The sequence below is a fragment of the Lampetra fluviatilis genome, chromosome 26 (assembly GCF_964198595.1).
Source record: "Lampetra fluviatilis chromosome 26, kcLamFluv1.1, whole genome shotgun sequence".
Taxonomy (NCBI): domain Eukaryota; kingdom Metazoa; phylum Chordata; class Hyperoartia; order Petromyzontiformes; family Petromyzontidae; genus Lampetra; species Lampetra fluviatilis.
The window spans coordinates 6408918-6430103 of record NC_136300.1 but is presented as its reverse complement, the minus strand read 5'-3'; the positions used below and the strand labels follow the sequence as shown (position 1 = coordinate 6430103).

The 21186-nt window shown below is 47.4% G+C and overlaps 1 protein-coding gene across 1 annotated transcript; it reads right to left on the bottom strand.

The window, feature by feature from the left end:
* Positions 1–1829: 1829 nt before the first annotated feature.
* TRHR (thyrotropin releasing hormone receptor) lies at positions 1830–13619 on the bottom strand. The gene is made up of 3 exons (XM_078868899.1): positions 12702–13619; positions 4291–4511; positions 1830–1920 (listed from the first exon to the last, which is right to left on the bottom strand). The coding sequence occupies exons 1-3, from the start codon at positions 13617–13619 to the stop codon at positions 1830–1832; spliced, it is 1230 nt and encodes a 409-aa protein (XP_078725025.1).
* Positions 13620–21186: the final 7567 nt, after the last annotated feature.

The window sequence follows — 21186 nt, the reverse complement described above, 5'->3', positions numbered from 1 at the left end:
GTGGGGAGGGGAGGGTGGGGCAGGGTGGGGAGGGGAGGGTGGGGAGGGGCTGGGTGGGGAGGGTGGGGAGGGTCTGGGTGGGGTGGGTGGGGAGGGGCTGGGTGGGAAGGGGAGGGGAGGGTGGGGAGGGTGGGGCTGGGTGGGGAGGGTGGGGCTGGTTGGGGAGGGGTGGGGAGGGGAGGGTGGGGAGGGTCTGGGTGGGGTGGGTGGGGAGGGTGGGGAGGGGCTGGGTGGGGAGGGTGGGGCTGGGTGGGGGGTGGGAGGGGTGGGGCTGGGTGGGGAGGGGCTGGTCACCCCGTGGTGCCCTTATAAAACTCAACGTTTAACCTACTCACGCCGGCTTGTGCCCGCCCTCACAGTCGGGCATATTTGCGGAATACACCACGCCGCCGTTGACCCTGGCCATTGACCGAGCATCCCAACGTTCCTACCAGCTCCCTCCGCAGGAATGTGTTATGGTAAGGTGGGCTAGGCAACATGTTTTGAGAACAATGGACAGTTAAACAAGAACAACCTCAAATCGAAGCATCATCATCATCAGCAGCAGCAGCCGTAGCCGTGATCAATCCACTGCTGGATCAAGGCCAGCCCTCATGATCCTGCGCTATAACAGCCTTCTCGGAACCTGCACGCTCGCTGACTTCCACACAATTGCCTCCCTCCCAAGTTAAATGTCAAACTCCACATCTGGTGCACGAATCACATACATTGACAGCATATGCTCATTAATGATGAAGATTCCTGCATTTGATATTCGATTAAAATGAAATCGTTGTTTGTATCAATGTACTAATACTGCCGATGTCAATGTATTTGTCTGTATTACTTTAAACAGTCTGTGCACCCATGTGTCCCTGTTGTCGGCGTAACTATAACAACTGTGCCTGATTACACGATTCAACTTCATTGTTGTTATGTTAATTGACGGTGCTTCGAGTGACGAGTGGGACATTGGCAGTACATTAATTCACAATGCATGTTAGCAAGAAGCCAACACCACCAATAATTAGTAGCACGCGAGAAATCATCGTAATCACGCTTGATCCTCCGCGAGATAAATGCGAAGCGTTGAAAGTTAACACGAGGATGAAACGGCAATCGTTTCTGTTGAGCAGCGGAGCAGAAAGACGGGCAAGGGGGTTAAGATGAAAGGATTTTCAATAACACGGGAATGTGCCACATTCAACTCAATTGCCTCGGGTCTCCTTGTTAATGGCTTAAGCGCCGTTGACCCCACTGGTATTTAAAAGAGGAATGTCATCGATGCGTGATGATTGAGGGGTGCGTATGGGGTCGTGTATCTTTCCAAAAGGGAAGCTCAGATATTTGGTCAACCGTCCCATGTGTTCGAACCGCGGTGCATTTATTGCAATACGTGACCTTAATAATTAGAGAGCTTCGGGTCAAATGTAATCATGTACGTCACCACAACCCACTCGCTTTTGTTTTCCCTCTGCACCCATTCTGTAATTGCACGTGGAGCCGTTCTCAGACACGGGGTGATGCACTGCTACCTGCCGAGTTCCAGAATGGAAATGTATTCGTCTCAATTACACGACTTTGTTACTTTTCGATTTCAAGCTTTTGTGACTGCAGGGATTCATCTTCTTGGTTCTTTCGGTAAAGTCACGTAGAATGGAAATAATAAAATAATAATAAAAATAAAACATAATAAAATAATGTAATAAAAGAATATAATAAGAAATTTTTTTTTTATTACTTTTTTATTTCCATTCTACGTGACTTTACCGAAAGAACCAAGAAGATTGTTACTTTTATTGTTACGCTCGTTTACCCAAGAACGCCTCGCTGAATCTCAAGACTCGTTTTCAGGAGGGCCCTGCCAAGGGGTACGCGATGCTGCTCTCTGTAATCCCAATGGAGTAATTTGCAGCAAATTTTTCAGTATTCGGATGTCTGTCCAATAACAGTTACATTGTGTGTTGATGTTTTGCTGAGAGCCAACCGCAGAACTCGGAGGAAGCCCGTGCAGAAGAGGGGAACAACTTTCAAACTTCGCACGAAAAGGGCCCCCCGAGTCCAGAATCACACCCAGGCCCTTCGTGCTGCGAGGCACAAGCGTTACCACTGTTTTCGTGACTGTAAGGATCCATATTCGTTGGTTCTTTCGGTAAAGTCACGTAGGTAAAAAAGAATAAAAGTTAAAAAATAAAAATAAATTAAATCACGACGTTTCGGGCGCAACACAAGCGCTCGTCATCAGGTAGGACCACCACAGCCATAAGCATCTGCTGGGTAAGAGAGCTGCAGTGAAACAAGACGCTAAATAAATAAGAGAGTGGGGGGGGGGAGCCACGGAGGAGATACGGAGGGGGGGGGGTAGTGCGGGGCGCAGGGAGGTGGGGGGGCGGGAGAGCAGGCATGGCAAAGAAGCCGACGACGCTGGAAATGCTGCAAACAATTTACCGAAAGAACCAAAGAGTACGTTACCACTGTGCCACCCTGCCACCCACTCACATCACAATTTTAATATAATTTAGGAACAAAAATTTCTCGTGCAAGATTTTTCATTTCACGTTTCCACGAGCAAAATTTTAAATTGTTGTCAGGATTCCTCAAATCTGTGGAGAATCTGTTTGTTTGTGGAAAATGTATAGTTTGTCTATTATGTATATTTTTAGACGAGGACACATGCACACAACTCATGTAAGGTTACCACATAACCTAACATTGAGGGTTGAGAGAAGCAGTTTTCACTGGCTTTATGACCTTGAAATTAATTCAGAGATTTGATTGACAGCAATGAAGGTCACTGTCATGTAAAACGTCTGTGTGATTCATTAATTAATGCAAGAAAATTACATCTGTACAAATTTTGAATACTCGGAATTAAATTTCTTCTACAGCACGAATAGTTCACATATACACGAGGGTGTCAGAAACAATTACGATGTTTAGACTTCATCAATTACGGTTGATCACTTAAAAAGCATGGATCAACTGTATAAGTGAAAATCAAGGATACTAGTGCATCTTACCAACAGGAAGATAAACTCTATACATTCATCAACACCAACAGCAGGTGACCTAAAATAATTAATCTTACTGGATGGTAGCAGTGACAAGTAATTTTTTATTTTCAAAAAGTCTCTAGGTGCTGTTTTAAAAATATATATATTTTTGAAGTTTCGTGTTTAGGAAGAAAACCGATACTCTGTTGGTCACAAGTTAAAGACAGATGCCACATTTGGACTCGTGATAACATAGCTTATAAGAATTGCGCATTTAAAATTGCACTTACTTACATGATCCGCTATTTCCTTTAATTTGCTTGGCACATTACAAGCAATGCCATTATGCAGTGTGTCGATTCAATTGTAATGTCATCACCAATTTAACTTTCTCACTTGATTTCAACGAATGGAACTTACAAATAAATATTATTCATAAGAAGCGAAAATGTCATTGCAAACATTTTGCCCGCTCAACTGTAATGAAAGCAATTGCTGAAAACGCCACTATCTGTGGAATACTTTTGGGGACAAACGCATCCTGGGACCTTGTACTGAGTCAATGTTCCACATAGCTGCTTCTGGCAATCACTTCTAGGCCTTTTCCACATTCGCATCGTGTCACTCGAGTTCAAGGAATGCGCCGTGCGCATCCGTCACTTGCTGTCACATGGACTAAAACAGCAGACACTCAGCATCGACCGGCAGAGGTTTCAAACTGGCTCAGCTTCCGTTTCCACTCGGAGCCGGCACATCTCAGCGTCTTCCGCAAGAGCAAAATCACTCGAAGACGGGGTAGTGGTGGGGAAACGGGGGGGGGGGGGCGGGGGGGGGGGGTTGGTGGTTGTAGCTGTGGGGCAATCACACCCTGGAGAAGCTCACGCTCCTCTGCGGCGGGTGGCAGTGGTCGGACCGGGCCTGCCCTCCGCCCCCCGCGTCTCCCGCCGTGGGCCGTCGCGCGTCGCCTCCTCCTCCTCCTCCGGCACCGCCGCCGCCCCCCCAGTGGAAGGCGGCCGCTGCCACGGCTGCCACGGCGGCCGACTCCTGCGTGCTGAGGCTGTAGCGGTCGGGGCTGGGGCTGCAGCGCGTCGTGGAGCTGTCTCGCGCGTCGTAGCCGCAGCCGCGGTGCTGGCTGTAGGACGTCGTGCGCCCGCTGTCACCGCGGCCGTCGTGAAAGCCGTTCCAGAACCACGGCCGCCCCCTCCAACCGCCGCCCGCGATGCCGCCGCCGCCGTCGTCGCCGCCACGCCACCGTCGTCCCGACTGTTTGCCACGGCCGCCTCCTCCTCCTCCGACGCCTCCGCCGCCGCAAGGGCAGCAGCCGCACAGCTTGCGGAAGGCGGCGCGGAATTTCTGTGACATGGCGTTGTAGACGACGGGGTTGATGGCGCTGTTGGCGTACAGGCAGAGGCGGCAGAAGAGCAGGAACCACGCGTCGTGGTACGGCGACGACACGAAGGAGTTGACCACCACCAGCATGCGGTAGGGCAGCCACAGCATGGCGAAGAGCAGGACCACGACCGCCAGCATTTTTGTCACCTGCGTGTTGTGTGTGTGGAGATGGAGAGAGGAGGAGAAAGGGACGGGTTGGAGAAAAATTGGTAATCCATTGATTTAAGAAATTGTTGACACGGTCAAAAACAGCGATCAGAGTGCATTGAGAATGTTTGTTTTGCGTAGAGAAATCGTGGATACATTGCGTAGACACTTCCTATGGTATAATGTTTTGTTCAAAAAAATTATAAGAATCGGAGTAATAATTAATTTATTTCTTGATTCAGCATCAATTCATTTATTCCCCATACAATTGTTTTACCCACAACTCACCGAGTCTCAAGAATCATTTTCAAGACTGCTGCTATGGACATTTGGCCAATTCCCATCTTGAATATGTCTGGCTGTACGATGGAAATCAGAGGCCCCGCGTAAACCCCACGTGCGTACCAGGGATCAGTGATCAAAATAAACCATACCAGTAAGTGAGTCACCTCCTCTATGTACTGCCTTCTACTGATCCACCCTCACTGTTCCCCTGCAAGCTGATATGTCACAGAGATGCTGATCTCTGTGCAATCCAACACACTCGCCCCTTCCCACCATGGGATTACAGGCATGCATCACTATTCTCGTGACAAAGAAAAATAAATTTGTCACGCTGGGTGATGAAAAAAAAATCCCCCGTAACAGCACACGATGAGATGCTGCCGTGGTATAACGGTTCGCGCACCGGACTTGCAATCCGGCGGTTGCCAGTTCAATCTCCCGGCGTGGCAGTCGAAAACAATAGTGCACGCTTATTACATCGCCCCCAACGCCTCTTTCGATGGCGGCAGTCAACGGGAAATTTGGTAGAGCCACGCTTAGCCGAGCAGTAGGTCGCGTGTGCGTGTGGGGGGGGGGGGGGTAAAGTGTGGCCCCTCTCCACCTCTTCCAAGACATCTGGCCAGAGTGGAAACGTAGGCCAAATACTCGCTGCAGTTGCGGTGGCCAACTGTCAAGCGGCTTTATAATCCACCACGTGCAGCTCTATCGAAGGGGCATAATGTAAAAGGGCTATCACAGTAGCAAAGCATTATGAATTGTTTTTTTACACTTGACTCTTTGCAGAACTCATGGGTAATTTGTGAGTCTTGGGCTGTTACAGGTTGGCCACCCCAGCTCTACAGCATTGGTCCTCAACCTTTCTGGACCCGCGGACGAGTGTCAACCCTCAACAAATGTTCACGGAGCACCGTGGCAGTAAACAAATAAACAAAAAAATCCAGTGTTTGTAAGAAAAATATCTGCCAGTTTCACGGATCACGTGCCACGGCCTTGCGGCCCACAGGGTTAGGAACACGCCGATTGGTTGGTAACGCTGCCTCGAGTGGAGGCCCGTTTGTCAGCAGTGGCGTGAGCAAGCAAGTTGCAGGGCTGCACCTTGGCTTTTTGTTTTGGTGTAATTTTTTATTTTGTTGATTCATCTTTATTTGATTTTACTTGGTAGTAGTAGGGGTTTTTCATTTGCTTGATAGTAGGCTGTAAATGGGATTTGGTCCTCAAATATTATTCGTGTACAGCGTTACGGGATGCTACGAGCACGAATGCCGCCTATACAATGAAAGTATCATTATTATTTACTTTTACCAGGGCAAGCTATGTGTGTACACACTACACTCTCCGGATTACGTGGCATATGTTTCCAGCCCATCATGCTTGTATTTTTCCAGGCGCGAAAATTTTATTTCTCCAATTTATGGAGATCGTCATTGACTTTAAGAAGTTGGGTTTGCCGGGAGTCAGGAGAGTTGTGTGATCTGCAGTAAGTTTTCCCAAATATCTCCACTATCCTTCGCAAACTGGCATCAATAGCCACCATGATAATTATCATACAGAGAGTACACCGCCACGTAAAATATGACCTAATTGTTGCTAACATTGATATCTCTCGACACATTAACGGCCTGATATAGTATCCACGTTCGAGCAGCAGATGTGGTTATTTTATTATCTACACAAATAAGCGAGCAGCTGCCCGAGTCACCTGATCCAATAGCTTCGAAACAACAACAGGTGCAAGGCAGACCCTGAGAATCCAGTCTGAAATTCATATTACACCAAATTGTGTGCTCTAAGCTGCTGGAACTTTAACCCGGTCACCGATGGATTTGGGTAATTTTGTGAGCTGCCACCTGGATGCGAAAATACATTTTGACAATTCTGAGAAATGTATTCAAAGCCATATATATATACACGCCGTTTGGATTATTTTCGTTTTTGCCACGATTGGATTTTCACCATTGACACAAGCATAATGCTGCACAAAGAAGATTTTCACTTTTGAATTACATAGCTTTTGTGTGCTACGTAAACCGCGTTAACAGTCGAATTTTAACTTTGCTTCCGTCCCAACTCTTCGCAATGAGCCTGAGAAAATCTGCACCATAGTGTAACACACCAACTAATCCCCACGTCGGGAACTCATTGGCTCTCTGAGCAATAGGCAACACTAGCAGGAGATCTGAACCTTGTTTGTGCGCATGGGGCGGTGTCGCAGTGGTCACCGCATCGCACACGAACCCGGCGACCAGAGTTTCATTTCCAGCTACGGCTAATGTGAGCAACGAATAAACCCAGAACTTCCGCTGGATCTCACATAGGTCAACGCAGCCTTAAAAACACAGTACCCGCTGTGGTGTGCAAACATCAGCACGGGAGAGACAAAAGCAGCGAGGCGTGCTGTTCGCAACACACCACACCGTCGTATGCCATGTTGGCCTTAATAGGTGCTCGCTAACAGCACTTGCTCCGACAGTCTACATCACATGTAATAATGTAACAGTAACGTTCAGTTTCATGTCGCGTCGTCGTCCGTGCAAATCGCGTGATCTCACAATGCCGAGGAACCGCAGGCAAGCCAGAAGGTAGGCAGATGTCGAGCCGGTGCCAACAATTGCCCAAGCTCAGGAGTCCTCTATCTCTTGAGATGTTTTCAGTCAATAAAATGTACGTAGCTCAAGGTCTGATGGCTCGTGGGTAGTCGAACACTGAGCAGCGGCTACTGCACGTCCAGTGTCTGTGGGTTGCCATTGTCACAACGGGAGACTCATTTAGCTGCCTTTGGCAGTTGTCGCTACGTGACAAGGGCAGGCATTTAACTCGGCGATGGAAGCGATGGCGAGGTGTTTTGGAATTAACAGGCACATTATACTCGCTTGTGTCACTGCTGTCACGGCTAAATGGGGTATTACTTTTGCAATGTGGGAAAAGCCCTCCATGCCTGGTTTTATACTTGGGAATTGTTACGTGAGCTTGGCCTGGACATCTCCTAGGTCAGGGGTCGGCAAAACCAAAATAACAAGAAGAGCCCATTTTTTGGGAATTCAGTAGAAAAGAAACCTCAATATTGCAGGAGCCGCAATGCACATGGTGAATACAAGATGGTGGTCCTTCATAAATAATGTCACGAAGCAGTCCTTGAAGAGCCGCCGTTGCGTCTCCGGAACCGCAGGTTGTAGACCCCTGCCCTAGGTCTGCTCGGCATGAAATGACAGCCTGCTGCGAGTGCATCCATGGTTGCACGAGAGAGACGTGGATTTGATGAGGTTACACCATCTCCTTGTGTGCCGTGCAGATCGTAAAAGATGCTCGCTAACAGCACTTACCCTGTAAGAATTTTACGAATTGCATTCATTATTAATGACATTTTAGACATAATTTATATATGAAATTAATTAATTCATGAATGGTATATTTTGTCCATTGTGATGCAAAGGAATCATTCATGCGGTGGGAATGCATTCCATAAATTTACGAGCACAATATTAAGCACAATTAATACATTTCCATTTTGTACGACACATTCATACGCCAAATGAAAAACGTCACGTTCTCTCGTTAATGAATGCTGAATGTTTACGCTGGGATGTTTAAGGCAGACCAGTCTTCAATGGAAGAATACATGTACTCCAAGGTGAGTAATTAGGAGACTGTGGCGCACAATGACTTCCCTTTTGTGACTAGCGCAACAGGATCTTTAACATGGTCGTCATGACACCTCCGATTAGTATGGTTGGCTACGTACGGTGCGAAAGAAGTTCAACATACATAGATACATGGCGAGGTGCTCGCGATGCATGTGACAATTCATCCTCTCAGCGATTCGATGAATCGTCAAAATTCTATATTGCAATTCGCTTAAAATAAACGGTTACATTGTCTCATTTTACCCTCTCGTATGTGCTGTTTCTCACCGTGGCTTTCTTTCCCGTCCATGCATTTTAGTTTGCCCGATTAGTCTAAAATGCAAACTCGTAGTTTTATGTAATCCATTCTCACACGTTTAATTTGTTGTGTGGGACCTGAGCGGAAGAATCAACGAAAATGTTTTGTTCCACCATAAATCGGATGCCCTGTTGCATCCCTCATCCTAACACCTTACATAAATTACTGGGCAGCCACAGGCATTGAACACAGCTCAGATAACTCACCGGTAAACAAGCATTCCATCAACTGGAAGAAATGAGTAAATATAGACAATAATTATAATAATAAAATACCTATATTATTTGCCTGAAAAGTTGACCTTGAACATTTCATTGTCCCTTCTAAAAATGAATGCAAACAAAAACAAAAATTCATATCTGTGTGCATTATTTGTGGAATCAAAGCATTGACTGCATTCAAATGAGCTTAAGGTCGGCACTCCGCTCCAGCTATGCAGAGTGACGCACTCCGTGCCGGGTCTTTCATCCGCAGGTGGCACGAGAAAGTCGTTCAAATGCACGATTCAGAACCAGAAGACAACCTTTGCTCTTTCCAACCATTCAATTGCAATTGTCCTGTCGGCTTCGTGCCACGAGGTGTAGGCACTTCCAATCGGACAAAAATCACACAACGAGGGGCAGTGCGCCACCTTGGTTCACGTACAACGGTATCAGAACTATTTATGAACATCTCACCAGCGTGCAGTTTGTCCGCACACCCCTCGTGAGAGGTCGTTATCGCACGGCGACCAAACTGAAACGTTGAAACCTGTGAGCAGCTGAAGCTGCATCCCAGCGAATTCTTGCTCTTGGCTCATGCCACTGCGGGCATGAGCCAAGAGCTCTAAGAGAAGCCCTCTGGCCTACTTCTCCACACTGGCCAGAGGTGAGAGGGCGAGGCAGGTGGGGAGAAGGGAGAAAAACAACAAACAATCAAAAAACGAGGCCTCCACCGATGGCCGAGATCGCTCACCAGCTGAGGTTTACAACCCAGCAAATGCGGGACATGCTGCTGCAGCTCTGAAGGACTGTGCTGGCATTCAAGGAGTCGGTCACTCCAACAAGAAGAAGGAGTGTTGCTGACGAGGCCGAGTCAAGGCACTCCGCTGCAAGCACGTGGGCTAAGTCAGCGAGCAAGCGGCCTCGCAGCAATCCAGTGACCAAATCTTCAGTCCCAGGGCCAGGAGCACCACGGATTGAGTACGGGCCGAGACAGAACCTATGTATGTACGTATGTTGGACTTATTTCGCACTACCGCACGTAGCCAACCGTGCTAATCGGAGGTGCGGAGAAAGGACAACAAACTAACACACAACAAGCAGTTCTAAAGAACTGAGTGTTCAATCTATATTTAAAAGTTGCATAGCTCCAGTGGCTTCCTAATATCGGACGAAAGAGCATTCCAGGCGGCCGCAGAAGCGCATCTGAAAGAGCGCGATTCGTGTCACCGTCTTCGAACAAGGCGGACCTCCATTCATCTCTATGACAACGGGGGAACCTCACCAAGCAGCCACACGTGACACTTTGTGATCCTGCACGGTACTACGCCAGGCCATCGAGACAGGGGACAATTAGGGTGTGACAGTCTCCACAACGGTCCCTGCAACATCAGCATTCCCTACCCCGTTCGAGAGCCTCGATCCCCGCACCGAGGTGACCGGGAGTAACCCCGAGAAACGAAGACGGTGACTGGAGGTGATAAGACGGGGATGAGGGTAGAGGGAGGGAATGGGAGAGGGGGCCCGTAGGGATACGAGGGGACGTACAGCAGGATTGAAGGGAGGAGAGAGCTGTGGGTGAATATGAGAGAGCTGTGGATGAAGGAGGGAGCTGTGTGTGAAGGAGAAGGTGGGATAGAGGACTGGATTCCTTACGTGTCTCCGCGTGTTGGTGGGGAGAGTGCCCGCTACTCGGGGAAATTCTACGTCGCATACCCACAGTACCCAGATGCCAGGGCTATTTGGATTAAGTGGGTAGGTGGTTGATTGAGCGTCTGGAATTATATGCTCTGTGTTGTGTTGCTTGTGGTGTATGCGTTGGGTCGTTGATTGCATGCTATTGTGTTCTGTCAATAGCTGTGATATAGCAACTAGTGCAGTAACTCTACCCTGTGTGAAAAGTACACATCTACTTATATGAGTGTCATGATTGCTTCGAGTGGAATGTGTCTAATTGCGCAAGTGCTTGAGGCTGCTTAGCCTCCATATTTTTGGGTAAATATATGATAAACAGGGGTTATTATTTCGATATTTTTAAATCCTTTATATTGAGTTCACTTGCTTGCGTGCTTGCGTGCTTGCTGGCTTGCTTACGACCGTGAAAATCTTTCGGTCGTTTTTTAACCCACTTCCCGTGATCCGATCGAGCTGACATTTTGCACACAGACTCGTTGTGCGTGACAATTGATTTTTGTGAAAATTATTTTCCCAAATTTTACACTGTTTAGGGGAAAAAAAATACATATTTAATTACCAATTGCTTAATGGTGGCAGACAATCATCTGACCCATAGGTGGCAGCCATCTCAAGCCAGAGGACGAGAGGACTCTATCCGCCCCGATGCCACGCATATAAAGGATTTATAGTGAAAAACTTTGTTTTTACGGGTTAATTTTTTGACAATGCTACTCCAAAGGGGGTGTACGCCCGACGCCGGCCACTTGATCCCTCAATCCCTCACCTTGACAGGCACTGCGGTCCTTTTGCCGTGACAGTGCGCGCAGTCGTCATTGATGGGGCTGGAACCATCAACTCACGTGGTCTGCGAATCCAGTTGAATCATGGGTGGCCGCACGCTTTCAAACCCCGGCTCTCGCCATCACCAGCTCAGTGCTCTGACACAGTACTAGCTCCTCACGCCACCCGGCCGTCTCCACGAGAAGATAGAGTTTATAATGCGTCGCTATCGCGCTATTGTCGCCAGCACTCTAGGGAAGCTGCGTGGATCCCATGCCGCTGTCTGGTGGAGGAGGCTCCGATAAAGCCGGCGCTGCTGCATTCCGTTTACTCATCTGCTCGTGTCACCTGAAATTGGAAAAAGTCAAAGTGGAATGTATCCTCGTGATAAAAATAATTTAGTGGATTTGGTATTTCCGCCATTCTTATAGTGCAAGGCCACCCCCGAAGGCGCCATCTCACAAATGCGTATAGTAGTAGGCGAGAATAGAACAATGCTGCTGTCGTAGTAATAGCTTTTTACCCTTTCAACTGGTACAAAAACTGACACCTTTATACAAGGCATCATGTTAGCAATAACCACAACACAAGCAGTCAAAATGCAAACAAAACGAAACAACTCTGATAATGATATGCACTGTCCTTGAAGCTGATTGGTCCACACCCGAGACAGCTTTTCTTAGAGCCTAGTCTCCATTGGTGTTCGACCAGATGACGCCAAAAGGCGTACAACTCAAAAACAGTGCACTATCAGAGTATTGAGAGCTCGGGGTAAGTGCATTATCATCAGAGTTGTTTCTTTTTGTTTGCATTTTGACTGCTTGTGTTGTGGTTATTGCAAACATGATGCCTTGTATTAAGGTGTCAGTTTTTGTACCAGTTGAAAGGGTTAAAACCTATTACTATATTTTGCCACTGGTAAAGGAGATGTCTCATAGTCATAACATAATGCTGATGTCGTGTGGTTTCACCTGATTAAGAAATTGGTAACGCTTATGCTTCACAGCATAAAGGTCCACAGTTCAATTCCTGACCTGGGAATCTTTCTGCGTGGAGTTTGTACATTCTGCGTGAGATCTCTCCGGGGATTCTCCCGGTTTCCTCCCGTGGCTAAAAACATACAACAGCACTCGTGCTGGCCAAACGTCCCCATGACGTGGGAGCCTCCAAAAAATCAGAAAAGCTCAGCAGACCCACTAGTGTGGCTTTCCTGGGTAAATAAGTTAACCGTATTTAAAAAATAAGTCTATTTTTTTTTTTACTTTCTTAATGTTTTTACTACCACCACCGCCCGGTCGCGCGCGCACACCTGCTTGCGGGAGGAGTAGGCGCTCTTGCCCCGGCGATTGACGGACGGCACCGCGCCCGAGCACACGGCGGCCAGGGGCAGCGAGAGTGGCACGGCCGGCGTCGCCAGCGTCCGCGACGCGGTAGGAGGCGGCAGGAGCGGAACGGGTGCCGGCGAGGTGAGGCAGGATGGGTTGGCAGCAGCGGCGGCCGCCCCCTTGGCGAGCACGCGGGCGATGAGCGCATAGAGCACGCAGGCGAGGACCAGCGGCAGCACGTAGAACGCAGCAAAGTCGAAGAAGTAAATGGGCAGGTAGAGGTTGCGGCTGACGCGGTAGCCACACTCTGTGACGTTCGAGCGCGGCTCTTCTCCTCCGCCTCCTCCTCGGCTGCGCGGGTGCACGTCGACGAGGAAGAACCAGATGAGGCAGTAGATGGCCGTGCTGCTCCACACGAGCGCCAGGATGCGCTTGGCCCGCGACACGGTGCACAGCGACTGCGCGCGGATCGGGTGGCAGATGGCGAGGTACCGCTCCAGGGTGAACGCCGTGATGGAGCACGAGGACACGTTGATGCCCAGGTACTGCAGGTACGTGATGGCGAGGCAGCCCGCGTAGCCGTACACCCAGCTCTCGGCCAGGCTGTCCGAGACGTTGGGGAGCCCGGCGGCGAGCAGCACGAGGAGATCGGCGATGGCCAGGCTGCCCAGGTAGTAGTTGGTGGGCGTGCGCATGTGCTTGGTCCTCACCACCACCAACACGATCATGACGTTGCCTACGATGCCCGCGCCGCAGATGGCGAGCACGAGGGCGAGCGACACGGCGCGGTACGTGGCCGTGTAGTGGCCGGGTGGCGGCGACAGGGCCGCGAAGGTGGCGTTGGCGCTCGCGTTGGCGCCCGCGAGCGACGCGGCCGTGGAATTGGGAGCGAGGGCGTCCATGCCACCGGTGGGACCTCGCGGTGGCTGTGGAATGAGAGAGGGGACGCAGGGGGTCGACACGCCCGCTCGAAGTGTGACATCGCGTCGGTGATCCCCCCCCCCCCTGGCCAAAATATAAAAGCAAGCCAAGTTGAGGTGTATGGCCCCAAGCATACTTACTCAAGGAGCCCCAGTTCATGAAAACAAACGAAGGTGCGTCAAATATCTCACAATTCTAATCATAATAACAAACATAACCTTTTTTAAACCCAATTAAATCTCTCACATCCCGATCTCGTCTGCATCTCAAGACATCTCTATGAAATTTTTGTCAACGTTTTTCGAATCTCGCATCCATATCTGTTGTCCAAATCTCTTCTGTCATCGGTCACGAAGTGTATTATTTTAAAGTGGAGCTGCCAAAAATAATTTCTGTTGAGGACCCCCCCCCCACCCCCTCAATGGGCCAGAACCACCACGGGTTCGCACACACCCCCAATCCGAAACTCTGGAGGTAGGGGTTGGTGAATCACACGGAGATCATCGTGTCATGCTTGTTATCATCATCACCACCACCGCCACCACCCGTCTTAAATATTGGAGATTACGAAGTCTGTCCTTTGATCCCGTGAAATATTGTATTCAGGGAATGTATCACCTTGAAAATGATTCATACAATGAGTGCTGCACTACGTTGTGAGCAGTCAATATTAGTTGCCTGTGATAGTTACTGGACAATGTCACATGACTGTGGAATTTCCACCAGCATAGGTGAGCACCATCTCAATACCAATAAGAGTGTGGTTAAGCACAGAGTAATGATTCACTCTCCCGACGATTCAATTATCACTATTGAGGGTCGTTATAAAATCATGACTTAATTAAAATTTTAACACTGCAGCCAATATAGCGGCCTCTAGAGGCTGCATATGTCACTTTATTCCTTTAAATGACAAAATGTACCAATTATAAACATATATTCTTAAGAATGAATCAATGGATGCATCGTTACACCTGGAATCATAATTTACCGCCTCACCAGGGCACTACGGTGGTGAGATGTTGACTACCTCGCCTGGTATGCAGGAGGTCGTGGGTTCGATCCCGACCCTGACGCCTGCTGTATATATGGAGTTTGCATGTTCTCCCCCTGGTTGCATAGATTTTCTCCGGGTCCTCCGGTTTTTTCCTCCATATTTAGAATCAACATTACGCGTTTAGAGTATTTGGCTGCTATCAATTTCCACACGATAAGCCACTTCGTTGAGCTATCATTTGTGGCCAGGTCGCATCTGAAACAGAGCTGTATCGCTCGTGGGCGTGACGTAGTTTAAAGCTTTCAAATAATGTGAAACCGTACAATAGCAATCGTCTGGTGTGTGACAAGTTGCCGCAGGTTGTCAGTGCAACAGGTTCGTGCCAGATTTATGGACCAAGTAAAAGATAAAAGTGCAGCCCTGTAATTCCCGTCTCAGGCCACTGCTGGTGGAAGGGCCTCCACTATGTGGCGCTCTAAAGAGCCCCGCGAAAGACGATTTGGCCTACTCTTCCACGATGGCCAGACGTCTTTGTAGAGGTGGGAGTACTCACACTTGACCCCACCGCACGTGACCTGCCGATCGACCCATTCATGCCTCTGGGTGGGCACTTTGCACGGATGACCTCTGGATTGCAAGTCCAGTGTGTTTACCATACATCATACATAAATGTAGGACCCATCTGACATAGAGTCTCAACGAGGCTGTAGTGGATAAACTCGTTTTTTTCATATCTAAAGGATTTTCATTATTAATAATGTAATACAACATCGAACCACGTTTTATGTCTATGTTGTCATCTGCATTTTTACACAAATCCCAGATCTCATTTAAATGGCCAATGACATTCACAAATGTCAAGTTATTTCCATACGAGTATTGTTTGCTACGAATTAATAATAATTGATCATTTTAATTAAAGAACCCATCCACACGTGGGTGCAGAGAGATCGTTCACATTTTTGGGGTTTAAATTTCATGTCAATGGTGCTTCCTTTTTTTTTCTACGTCCACTGGAGGTCAATGGCTCAAGTGGTCTAAGCAATAAATTTTGAAGAGGGCTCCTTTTCTTAATAAAGACAACACTGCTCTCAAGGGAAAGACCCTGCAGCTCTGGAGCCCATCCAATCACCCAAGACTTAATAAACATAGCTTAGCAACAAGGCAGTGCTGGGCGTTCGCAATAAAAAAAAGTGTTTCAGTAGAAAAAGGTTTTTCGTGTTGCATTTTAACCCCAGTTGAATGCCACTTCGACAGTCAGAACATAGGGTGCAATCAGCGGTGCAATTATTTGTGGACTGCGCCGTGAACTTGGTAGTGCAGAGTTTGACTCCGGGCCGTAGCTAATATCAGTGGCCAGTGATATCTGCATCAGTCTTGGGTCCCTTGCATCACCAACTCCCACTGACCAGCGCGGTGAACCATGGGCAAGCAACCCCAATGACCGACACCGGTCACAATCCAGCAGTGGATTAGCAAAGTTGGTGGTAAATTATTATCATTTACACTCAGATTAGTGGAGATATCGAGTAGCTGTGAATCTGAAAAATAAAGCGTTTAATCCCATCCAACATTTACCCATAATCATCACCATATTTCCACGGTGGATACATTTAACGCTACGGTATATGGTAAGCAAGCAAAATGAGCTTGCTCGAATCATATCATGGGCATTGTCATAGCAATGTGGAATTACCACCAATGGCTCAAGACTTCAACAGCTTCAACGATCACTTCCCAATGCTCGTTTCATTTAGAGAAGACCTTGAAATGCCTAAAGACGTAACATCCAGATGATTTCTATTTATCCGATTCGATTGGTTCTCACGAATAACAGTGGAAATTAGCGTCTAAAAATCAGACTCGGTCCTCTCATCGGTCGACAATCAGAAAGGAGTATTTGGTGCAATATGCATGCCGGTTCACATATGCCCCTTAAGCTGCTTAATAGGTGCTCGCTAACATTACTCACCTTGACAGTCTATGAGGCGAAACGAGATACACATATATACTTGTGGAACGGTATGTACATACGTTGCAGTTCGTGCACTGAACCATCGATATTGCCATTGATTTATAATAAACATGTATAAAAAAAACAGTGTACACTGGTAGTGTATGCATACAAATCAATAAACAATTTCGCGACCAGAGAGTCTTGAAATGCGTAAAATATACGTTTTAAAAACAACTGCGTTACATGGTGGCAGTTTAATAAAGTCTTAGAAATAATTAATCATATTCCTACATGTGACAGCACTTACACAGAGGTCATACATCATCCACAAACAGGCGGAACACGTACAGAGAGGGCCCTTCTGTCAATGCACTGCTGGATGAAGGCTTCCCCGCGCTGTTGTCGGTGGCTGGGGGTTGTTTGACCATACTTCACCACCACGGTCAACGCGCCTTGGTGAGCAGAGAGGAAGTCGGTCCCAGGACCAATTCGCATATCACTCGCCACTGATGTTATCCGTGGTCGGGAATTAAACTCGGAGAGGGTGCATTGCGCAATGCGCTAACCAATGCGCCACCACTCCACCCCATATGCATTGGAGTACTGTATATGAAAACGTAAATGCAGTCTATGGTAACTGCGCTGAATCGTATGCACGAGATGTTGATGGATATAGCCAGCATGCACCTTGTAATCAGCGTATGTGACAATAAACACGAAACCGCTTAAGTGACGTTTATTTGCACGCACAATGTGAAATAGGAAACTTCCACATTTAAGGACGTTTTGGCCAAAATATTGTTTTCTAAATTAGCTTCACTCCTGACTCTAGGTGCTCGCTAACAGCACTTTCCCCAGCAGCCTAGGCGATACGGGGGATGCTGTACATTTTTCTTTGAGATGAAACGTCGTACAAACGTATTTATTTCAACAGCGACCCAGGTAAGTATCTCGTTTTCACGTGGGTTATAGTCCCTGCGACACTTTAAAGCAGGCATTTATTTAAATACCATGTACATCGCCTACCGCCGTGCACGTATCGACAAAACAATACGCTCATGAGAACGTTAACAGAAGCGTTGTCGTTGTTGTTGCTGTTGTGAGACGACCGTTAATCTAGTGAATAAATACATGCAAATGTCAGGGAAGAGATAAAACTCACCTTCTAAAGTTTCCACGCAGCTTACTCTTTGCACTTCTAACAGCCTCGGGGTTGTTGTGCCCAGAGCCAAATCCAATGCGGGTAAAAGCTCTGTGTGTGTGTGTGCAGGGGAAGGAGCTTTTAACACAGCTGGCTGTCTTCTCGCTCTCTCCCTCTCTCCCCCCACTCCAACCCCCTTACTCCCCCCCCCCCCACCATCTCATCACAGCCACTCGCCTCACCTTCACACTCTCTCAGCAGTTGAAAGGACTCTCCTGCCTCTCTCTCGCTCGCTCGCACGTGAGTGATGGTGCTTTCATGCAAATATAATACCAACCCGTATTACTCTGATTACGCTGGGTTTGCGGCTGCACGTGGGTTAAATTCTGTCGAATGAATGAAAACGTTTTTTTTTCCCCCCGTGCTCAGTCCCTGCGTCCTAAACACGTTCATTCGGGAGAAAGGAAAAACTCAACGACGGGGTGCTAAATGTGTATCTTGATCTTCAGTGAATTGATGTTGATTTAGTGAGGTATATATTTTTTTTTAACGGGAAAATTATAAAAATAAAATAATTTCACGACGTTTCGGCCACAACGCAAGCAGCCGTCCTCAGGTGAAAACCAGGTCTGTCGAGGCGACAGCGTTGTGGCCGAAACGTCGTGATAATTATTTTATTATGTTTTATTTTTATTATTTTATTACTTCCCTTCTACGTGACTTTACCGAAAGAACCAAGGAGATGAATCCCTGCAGTCACGAAAGCTTTTAATGCATGGTCAGTTCATCAGTGGGTCAATATTTTTTTGTTTGTTCAGATAAGTGCTGTTTATTCCACTTGAAATGGACTAAGCAACGTGGCTTAAAAGTTACCACACTCAAGACCTCGACGATTGCTGTATTCTAATCGCCTTATTTCCTCAGAAAGGACTAAAAAATATTCCCATAAGTTGAGTCATTTCTCACTTCTAAAAGCACACGCAGCAGCAGACGCAGTTTTACAATGCCGGTTTATTTTTATCTCAAGGCGGTGTAACAATACAGGGTGCTTCAACATTGTTTTAACACTTATATGGGACTATCGTTTTTCATGAAAAAATCAAGGATAATACACTCTAACATGATAACAAATGTATGTCAATAGCTTCAAAAAGTCAGAGTCTTCACTTGTTCGCCATCATTGTCAACACAATGCCTGGAATCTTCTCCAGGTGGTCTCCAGAGCCCGTATGCGCATTTCTTGTGGAATTGTTGCAAATGAACCGAAGTATTAACATGTCTTAGAAGCGACCTGTATCTCGACTCAAGGCCCTTTTTCCCGAAGCTTTCCTTGACCTTTCAGCTTTCCCTCCAGCCAATCATCTTCCCACTTTCTCTAACGGATCCAAAACGACCTCCCCGTCAATCGTCCCGCGTTTCCCACCCTCTCCACTTTGTACTTCGACCTTCAATGTCCCTGCCTCTAACCAATCCCCTTTCGGGCCCGTTAACTTACCAATCCAGAGGGGCTTGTTTTTACTTCCCGATTATCCGTGTCACCCGATGTCCACCACGTCAGGTGAGTATCGTTGGTCGTGATACAATCTCTACAAATGTAAGTGGGCTTGGACAGGCCGCACAGATGTGCTTCTGCGGCCGTCTGGAATGCTCTTCCTTTCGATATTCGGAAGCCACTGGGGCTATGCGCTTCTCCATCTAGATTGAAAACTCATTTCTTTAGAACTACTTTTTGTGTTTAGTTTGTTGTCCTTCCCCCGCACCTCCAGTCATCACGGTCGGTTACGTACGGTGCGAAAGAAGTTCAACATATTATTGGAGTGGTAGCGAAAGGGTACAACACCAAAGAGGATGACCACTGTGGTGATATAGCAATGAGATCAACTCATACGATAACATCAGCTCGTGTGTAGAAACTCGATGGGGGTGTAGAATCACGGGACCACGAGGGGATGATGACGAATTGGAGAGGCCTTTTCCAGCAATAAATAGAACGCGGTTGATGATGACACAGAGGTACTTGTACTCGATGCAGCTTCCATTTGAGAATTGTGCTGTCCAAAATAGTCAGAAATGAAACCTAGGTCGCCAGATATTTTTCATTAAAATATATATATTGAATGGAAGTTATTATTTAGTCAGCAAAGCCACTTTGCATTTAAACACGGGTTCACTTCCAGCTAGCCGTTCGGGATAACACTCAAGAGCTCCACACAGATAGATCATCTCCATGCACTATGCACATGCGAGTACATGTTCGAGCCCTGTGAACGTCTCGAGTCTCTGCAAACCGCAATGGGTGAATGGAGGAAGTGGTACAATAACACAAAGGGCGAAGATCGTCCCTTTACAGCAGGCGTCAACGCACTTCTGTTATTGCCGTATGGAGTAGTGGGTCAGACTGGTGCTGCGGATCGCAGGATAGCAGTTGGTGGTGTGTCGAGCGGTGTTCTTCATTGCAAGGCCCACGGGCCTCCGACAGCCCCTGGTGGCCTGGAGTGCGGCCCGGGACATGCGGCCCCCGACAATACACAAGGTGAAATCGACCTCCCATCATCATTGTGCCGTCCACCCGCCAATGGTTTTAAATGTGTGGCGGCCCTCACACTGATGACGTCTTATCGGCGAAAGTGCTCCCCCCCCCTCCCCCCCCCCCCTGTGAAAATTAGTGAAGAATATCGGTGGAGAGAATATATCATGCGAATTTTCTCAAGAAATATATCAACGGGCAGGTTTTGCAACCGGTCGTCAGGGATATAAATGTCCATTGATGTGGGTTTGCTCAATTAAAAGTTGTGTTGGCTGGGACGGTTGACATGCCAAATGAGATTGAGATATTGGAGGAGCCTGAACTTGGCTTAGTTCCGTCACCACAGGATCCAGAGGCGTGTGGATAAACAGTTGAGCCAGGAACAAAAGACAGCAGAGATTTTGCTGGAGAAGCCAGTCATGTTTTGACAAATGAACCGGGACAGACCGATCTAACGAATTTTAAGATTGTGCTGAAGGACGTCACTCCTGTAAAACAGATACCCACCCAATCTAGTTACATTAGCAGTAAAATAGCGGATTGAAAATGAATGCAATGCTCTGAGGAAGATGGGAGTGATTGAACACCAAGTCGCTCAGCCATGCCACCGCCCCCCAATTTGACAAATCATCTACTTCATTTACTCAGAAAGTTTCGATCTCAAAAAGTTTTTCAGTAGGGTCCATACATTGTTGTAAATTGTGTATCTTTGTTTCAGATTGACTTCACACTTGAGTGTTTTTTTAAATTTTTAATTTTATTTTTATTAATTTAAATTTCATTTTTTACCTACGTGACTTTACCGAAAAAACTAAGAGTATGAATCCTTGCAGTCACGAAAGCTTCAAATCTAGAATTTTTTTTTTCAAGTTAATACGTAGTGGATGATGCAGTCCCGGGCACAATGTGGATGTAATGGAAACTAC

Excerpts from the sequence above, each read along its gene's own strand:
- TRHR (XM_078868899.1), bottom strand. The coding sequence starts at position 13,619 with ATGGACGCCCTCGCTCCCAATTCCACGGCCGCGTCGCTCGCGGGCGCC. Across the intron at positions 4,512-12,701 it reads CCTACTCCTCCCGCAAGCAG|GTGACAAAAATGCTGGCGGT; the intron begins GTGTGCGCGCGC and ends CACAACACGCAG. Across the intron at positions 1,921-4,290 it reads TTCCGCAAGCTGTGCGGCTG|CAGACATCCGAATACTGAAA; the intron begins CTGCCCTTGCGG and ends ACTGTTATTGGA.